Source organism: Podarcis melisellensis, assembly GCF_964234715.1.
Source record: "Podarcis melisellensis genome assembly, chromosome: 8".
NCBI lineage: Eukaryota > Metazoa > Chordata > Lepidosauria > Squamata > Lacertidae > Podarcis > Podarcis melisellensis.
In genome coordinates, this window is record NC_138540.1 from 73635061 (window position 1) to 73643190 (window position 8130).

General features: G+C 45.9%; 1 protein-coding gene across 1 annotated transcript; it reads right to left on the reverse strand.

The window, feature by feature from the left end:
* Nucleotides 1-1883: 1883 nt before the first annotated feature.
* Nucleotides 1884-5763, reverse strand: LOC309375333 (trafficking regulator of GLUT4 1-like). Its single transcript, XM_081921028.1, has 2 exons — nt 5156-5763; nt 1884-3257 (listed from the first exon to the last, which is right to left on the reverse strand). Exons 1-2 carry the CDS (start codon nt 5468-5470, stop codon nt 3084-3086), a joined length of 489 nt encoding a protein of 162 aa, XP_081777154.1. The 5' UTR covers nt 5471-5763; the 3' UTR covers nt 1884-3083.
* Nucleotides 5764-8130: the final 2367 nt, after the last annotated feature.

Sequence of the window (8130 nt, forward strand, 5' to 3'; positions counted from 1 at the left end):
TTCCTAGCAGAAGAGTAGTGGCAAGTTCGTAAGTGGAGGGTCCTTTCATTGTAGCCTCCCCTCCCAGCCATGCCCCTTCTAAGACTTCTGCAGTAATAATAATCAGGGTTGCATTGCCATGATCAATGCAGATCTCCACTTGTTGCCTTTCAGTTAGGGGTCCTATTTCCTGTGTGTGTGTGCATGGGCAGATGATTTGGAATGTTCCAATATCTTCTTTCAGAGCCACTTAAGTTGTCTCTTCCTTGAAGCCCCACTGCATGGAACAAATCTTGCACACTGTTCTCTTGAAGTGAAAGCACCTTGTATTTTCTGTGTCCCTTAAATGTTTCTTCACACACACCTTCTCCAGAGTGACCCTAGGAGCCAATCCTAACTCGCCTCTTTCCATTCTGTTTGGTTATAATCAACACAAATGGTGAAAAGAGCTCTTTTCATTGCCAACCGCTTCCATGCTGTTTGGGAGGCTCTGGGATACTGGAGACAGAGACTGTGCTGGGACCTTCCTACAGCAGGGCGCAATGGGTATTTTGGGTATTTGACCTCCTGTGATCCTTGACCACTGCTGCTTCCAGATGACCTGTTTATTGCACCATTCGCCCTGATATATTTGCACAACAATTTCAGGGGAACATTGATGTCATCAGCTGCTAATGGAACATTTATATGGTGCATGCTTTTATTTGTATGGCGAAAGGTTAGGTGACATTGCAGGGCATTGCCTCATTTCTTCCTGTATTGCAAAAAGTCGGATTATTGGGGGAAGTGGGTTCATTGCAGAAGAGAACCAAAACTGCTGCTATGTGATTCATGGACCACCACCCCCTCCTGGAATAAGGACAGTCTAGATTGAAGGACAGTCGATGCAGTTTGGAGGTTTCTCCCTTTCCCATTACACTAGAACTCATAGATCTCCAATAAAGCTGAAAGTTGGATAATTAAGGAGAGATAAACAGAATGCATTTCTTCATGTAGTGCCTAGTCCAACTATGGAACTTGCTCCCCCAGCAGGCAGGGATGGCCACAAACTTAGATAGCTTTAAAGAAGAGGATTAGACAATTTCATGGGCTATCAAAGGCTGCTAGGCATGATGGCTTTGTTCTACCTTCACAGCTGGTCAGTGAATCTGCCATGAAGGTGTCATGATTAGGCATGTCAGGGAATTCTGATGAAAACAGAAACAAGAGCAGAAATATCATTCGCCCCCATATCTGCAATGGAAACCCCTCTAGCAGGTTAAGTCAGTGTTCCCTGTTGTTGCTGCTTTCAGTCTACAAATTACGTCCCTTCTCCCCACCCCCCATTTGCGTTGTGTTTTCTTTGCGTCAAAATGAATGGGGTGGAATGACTTAATGACAACGTAACGTAAGTAATTTATGTAATTTCACCACAGTGGACAGTAAGACGAATAACTAGGGTTGCCATACGTCTGGGAAAACACAGACATGTCCTCTTTTGGGGGTCAACATGCCCATCAGGGTGGATTTGTACATTTTAAAGGAAATGTCCGGGATTTTTTTTGTTTTTGGCAGCGGCTTGGGCTGGGGCGGCTTGGGCTCAGGCTGCTCTTGCATGCTATTGCCGCTGCCAGCCCGAGCCGGTGAAAGAGGCACATGGACGCTCTGCATGCCATGGCTGCTGACAGTCCAAGCTGAGGAAAGAGGTGCACCCACACACCTCTTTTCCCGGCTCAGGCTATCCTCTTTTTTGCTCTTCAAAATATAACAACCCTAGAATAACACACTTTGGGGCAGAAGGTGAACTGCAGCAGAATGGAGAAAGAGCTGCATGTGACAGATAATGAACATTTATCATTTATCCCACTTTCCTTTCTCTATGTGGAACCAACAGCAGTTCTGTGAAAACATCGCACAACACAGAATCATGGTGATCTCATTGTATATTTTATTTATTTTGCCTCAGATAGCTCTCTAAGAATCTCACAAGTGCCTTCTTTGCATTAAAAACATGGGATAAGTTATTGCAGGATCTTCTTCTTTTTCTTCTTCTTCTTTGGTGATCACTCGTAGTCGAGTAAGATTGTCTTACATAAACACGGTTTTAACAATCAGTCCGTAGGTGACTGTGCAGGCCAATTCTGGATCCACACGTCCTTCCACAGTGGGGACATTGGTTTCCGGGTGGGAGCTGATCACTGTGTGGATTTGCCAACCGTGCCTTCCTCTTAGCACATTTCTCCCTTGCATTCTGAGTTCAAGTGTCTTCAAAGCCTTTGGTAAAGGCTGTTCCCCAACTGGAGCGCTTGCAGGCCAGTGTTTCCCAGTTGTCGGTGTTTATACTACATTTTTAAAAATTTGCCTTGAGACAGTCCTTAAACCTTTTGTTGACCACCAGCATTACGCTTTCCATTTTTAAGTTTGGAATAAGAGTAGTTGCTTTGGAAGACGATCATCAGGCATCTGCACAACATGACCAGTCCAACGAAGTTGATGTTGAAGAATCATTGCTTCAACACTGGTGATCTTTGCTTCTTCCAGTACACTGATATTAGTTTGCCTGTCTTCCCAAGTGATGTGTGCAATTTTTTGGAGACACTGTTGATGGAATCTTTCAAGGAGTTGGAGATGGCATTTATAAGATTCCATCAACGATGTTTCTGAAAATTTTTACAAATAAGGCCAAAGAAGTGGGACAATGGGGAACGGGATGGGTGTCAAGGATAGGGCTTGGGTAGAAATTTGTGCTCTGACAACTGTTGTGTTACATGCATGTCCCAATTATTATCTGTGAAATGTTGGAAGAATGGTCAGCAGTGAAGAGGAACAGGACAAGACCAGAAGACTCTCAAAATCGAAATAACTCTGGGTGGGAGAATGAGAGAGGGGAGAGATACTCCTGGAAGGAATTTGAGATCTTTGGGTATCACAGAGGTGGCTCACACATGATGTTCATCACTTGACATTGTAAATCTATGCCTAGTTAGAACAAGGGTATGGGAGTCAGCTCAGAACATGCCACTTTACAGAACGATTCAAAGAGCACGACGTCAATTTAGGAGGGCTTCTCAGACTTGGGCATCTTGAGCAGGGAAAGACTTTTAGCATATGAATGTTGTGTATCCTCAGGGGCTGATGGTTGGCACTTCGATTATCTGGTGAGAAATATTCATCCAGAAGATGATGTACATAATCAGGCACCCAAGACCCACTCCGAGTGCTGTGTGAGCCAATATGAGTGCCAGCCTGGAGTTTCGTCGAGCGCTTATGTAATTTCCATTTTGGTTAGCGTTTTGGGTCTGGGGAGAAAGAGAACAAACTGGATCAGGGGGAGGAGCACACTGACCCCCTATCTCTTCCCGAATGTGTGTGGCATAGTGTGAAATCAGACACCCATGTACAAAGTGGTAACTTGCCCTAGTCTGCAGGGGTATAACTGACCACTGTAACATCATGGCAAGTGGAGAACCATCTCTCAAACCAAAGATACAAGGCGGAGGTTCGATTCTCCTTGCTGCTTGACAGGAGGTTCCAGATGATTATCTGGTCCAGTGGTAATATGCAGTACTGTCGTGGTAAACTTTGCCTCTTGTCAAAATGCAATATTTTCTGATTTATCCACACTCCCAGATGCAGTAACTTAATGTATCAGCAAAACCCAGACAAAAGAAACATTCAGAACAGTGCTGCACACAGCAAATAGTTCCAGCTAAGGAATTCACTCCCTCAAGAGGGAGTGATGGCTTGGATGGCTTTAAAAGAGGATTTAAAGGTGGTTAAGACTGAATAGTGGCTACTAGCCACAATAAAAGGGACGCGGGTGGTGCTGTGGGTTAAACCACAGAGCCTAGAACTTGCCAATCAGAAGGTTGGCGGTTTGAATCCCCGCAACGGGGTGAGCTCCCGTTGCTCGGTCCCTGCTCCTGCCAACCTAGCAGTTCGAAAGCACGTCAAAGTGCAAGTAGATAAATAGGTACCGCTCCAGCAGGAAGGTAAACGACGTTTCCGTGCGCTGCTCTGGTTCACCAGAAGCGGCTTAGTTATGCTGGCCACATGACCCGGAAGCTGTATGCCGGCTCCCTTGGCCAATAAACCGAGATGAGCGCCGCAACCCCAGAGTCGGTCCCTTTAGCCGCTATAACCAGCATAGTCACTAATTGTTGCTGGGAATTCCAACTGGGGAGGGGGCTGCTATGCTCCTGTCCTGCTTGCAAGCTTCCAGTGCACATCTGGTTGGCCACTGTGAGAACAGGATTCTGGACTGGAAGGGCCATTGGCTTGGCCCAGCAGGCTTTTCTTAGGCTGTTATGGATTCATGGGTGGCATGCCACAGCTCAGATAAAACACAGAGTGGGGCTCTGTTCCATGAAAACAGTTGCCACCATAAGCGTGCTTGCCTTTAAGCTTCCACGAGCTTCTCTCTTTGTTTTGCTGCAACTTATTGTCTCAGCTACCAGGGCTGGGCCTAGACATTTTGCTGCCCGTGAACCAGACGGCACTGTCGTATTTCAGTGTATGGAATCCAGCTATACTGGCAACAGCATCTTGCTTCAACACAGGTGATGGTACGGTATCCTCAGCCTAGATCAGGCATAGGCAAACTCAGCCCCCCAGATGTTTTGGGACTACAACTCCCATCATCCCTAGCTAACAGGACCAGTGGTCAGGGATGATGGGAATTGTAGTCCCAAAACACCTGGAGGGCTGAGTTTGCCTATGCCTATGCCTATGCCTGGCCTAGATTGTCTCAGAGGCCTTAGCTACAGGGGAGTTAGCTGGGTATTTTGCCCTGTGTGAACCCTTGAGGGGGAAGCCCCCACCCAGTTTCCCTCTGAGTAGTCTAGATTGTCTCAGAGGAAAACTGAGTGGGGGCTTTCCCCTCGAGGGTTCACACAGGGCAAAATACCCAGCTGGCTCCCCTGTAGCTAAAGCCCTGTTTTAGCTCTAACTAGGGTACTCTCAGCACCAGTGTTTTTTTCCACCTCAGCTGGCGTTCGTGGTGAGTTCCAGCGCCTCTTTTTCTAGAAAAATAGCGCCCTTAAGAAGTTACAGTCCCCAGGATTCTTTGGGGGAGGGGGAATCCACGACTGTTTAAAGTGGTATGATACTGTTTTAAGTGTATGGTGCAGATAGGGCCTTAGATGTCCTTTAAGGTCCCTCCAGCCCTCTCTCAAACACTCACTCAGCTCCCACTTACCTGTATCGAGTATGCAAGGGCAGCAACACCCAAGGGGAGGCAACAGCAGATCATGGTGAAGATGGAGTACGCCAGGTAATCCGGTTCACGGCTGGGCTGCACGGAACTGATGACGATGGTTTGCGAAGTTTGTGCTATGCTGGCTGGACCATAGTAAGGGGTGTACTGGTGCGGCATAGCGGGAGTTCCTCTGCTGCCCGTGGTGGGTGCCATCCCAGCAGAAGGACCAGGCTCCTCGTTCTTTTCAGAGTAGGGTGGTGGATTATCCATGTGCAGAGCATTTTCGTTCATCCTCTCATATTTGATGTCACTCATGGTGCAGGTCCTGCTCTCCTCCGTTCTCCACTGGCTTGCTGTTCTGCTAGTGAAGTCTCTCTTCCTTTTCTCTCGGTATCCCTGCTTCTTGGGTTGTCTGCTGCGTGACCTGCCGTCCCCGTCTCTCCTCGGCCGGTTGCACCTCCAGCCTTTCCCCCTCCCCTTTCTCCTCCTCCTGCCGTGGTACCAGACCCACTGCTCTGAATATTCTTTCAGAAGAGTCCTTGCTCTATAACCTAGGCTGATCTGCTTGGCTCTCTTCCTTTAGGGGAGCTGTGTGCAATGCTCTGCCCTTGGACAAAACAACTGGGCACCGTGGTCCTCCCTCCCACCCTGCAAAATGTGTGGGTGTTTGGAATGAGGAATTAGATAATGAATAACCCCAGCCGATTGATACCGAATGTAGAAACGCCAGGGAGCATTTGATATCCCCTTATCCTTCCCTAGGAATGGAGGATAAATTAGTTTTTCTCTGCATTTTAATGCAGAACTACCTAAACTGTACTTCTCAAACCAATATACACTTCTCCAGATTTTGCAAAGCAGTTCTGCAACCAAACAATATCCATATATTAGGGTGAGAGGTGCCTAAAAACTCATGCTTCAGTAAAAATGATATACAAAACTGCATTATACGTTGGGGGAAAATTGCTTGCAGAAATATGTGCATTAGTCAAAATGTGTTTATTGAGAGAAATTAAGACTGAAATGCTGGTATAGATAGATGATAGATAGATAAATAGATAGATAGATAATTTATTACAGTCGGAGACCAGCTTATAAAACACACTTGGGGTACAATCCCAGAAGGAAAACAAACATTTAAAACAATGTACAACAATAAATTTAAAATAAATGCGATCAGCGTATAGACACTTAAAACTTTAAGATAAGCTACTGCAGAGAGATGACCCAGAGTCACTCATGGAACCGAGTTTGGGGATTTTCTTAATGAACTACTTTGAGTCAGGGGATGGTCTGCGCCTGCAGATCTATACACAGAATCTGACAACCATCCGGGTTGTCTTATGATCTTTGCCTATCAGGAAAAGGTCTAATTTTTGCTTTTCTGGGAGGTCAGTGAGCCTCACCAGCAGGGGATCAATGGTCTCACTACATGCCTCTTCATAAAAGGGACATCTAAAGAACAAGTGCTCTGGGCTTCCTATATCCCCCAATGAACAGGTGCAAAGTCTCTGAGCATATAGGACTTTTTAAAAGGATCCTTCCAGGACCGTCGAGGGCAGAGCATTTTTGGATACGAGAAAGAAGAGATATGCTGCCAGAGCGGCTATATCTCTCTTGATTTCTCATATATATATATGTGGCATGAGGTTTTGAAAAAAAGAAACTACAAATTGCTGCAGAAATATGGAGAACTGAACTTAAGTTTGGAGAAATGAGAAACTTGGGTCACGGTCACACTATACATGCAAAGCACTATTTTACCACTTTAAACAGTCATTGGTTTCTCCCAAAGCCCCCCCCCCCCGTTTATTAAGGGCGTTGAGAGTTCTTTGGAGACTGATTCTCCCCTCCCAGAGCTACAATTCCCAGCAGGGGTGCCAACTTGAATAAAATATGGGGAGGGGGCAGGTAAGTCCCACTCACATAATCAATCACATGTCATGGCACTCACCCACCATTTGAATGGGAATTCCCTTCAACTTTGTTGAAGGGAATTCCCTTCAACTTGTGTGAAGAGAGATACATGCCACATGCTTCGATGTTGTATCTCTCTTCACACAAGTGCCCATTAATGAAGCCTTGACAGCCATTCAAAACAAATACAATCCCCCCGAATACATCTTGGACCTGACCAACCACTGCCTAACCAACACGTACTTCATCCACAATGGACAAAGATACAAACAGATAGAAGGAGCACCTATGGGATCACCCCTCTCACCGGTCATCGCAAACCTGTACATGGAACACTTTGAAACCAATGCTTTAGACAAGTCAGAACACAAACCCAAACTTTGGCTCAGATATGTTGACGACACCTTTGTAATTTGGCCACACGGGAAGGAAAAACTGGATAGCTTCCTCACACATCTCAACAGCCTACACCCCAAAATACAATTCACTATGGAAATAGAAGCCAACAACCAACTTCCCTTCCTTGACGTCCTAATCTACAAAAAACCTGATGGCTCCCTAGGACACACTATCTACCGGAAAAAAACACACACCAACCGCTACTTACATGCACAATCACACCACCACCCTGCACAAATAAACTCCGTAGCCAAGACTCTCATCTCCAGAACCAAACGCCTGGCTGACAAAGACCACTTGACAACTGAGTTACAGAATCTCTCAAATGTGTTAATTGCCAATGGATACCAGCAAAACAGGGTTACGAAGCTAATCCAAAAAGAAACACCCCCCAAAAACCAAGACACAGAAGAAAACAATGGCATGGCCCTCCTTCCTTATATCAAGGGCACTACAGATAAAATTAGCAAAATCCTCCATAAACACAATATCAAAACAGCCTTTTGCACCAACCAAAAAATAGCCAATATCCTCAGAAACCCCAAGGATAAAATCCAGTTGGAAAACCAAGGGGTCTATGAAATACCCTGCAAAGTCTGCCCAGCCACGTACATTGGACAAACAAACAGACGAATAAATGCACGTATCGCAGAACACAA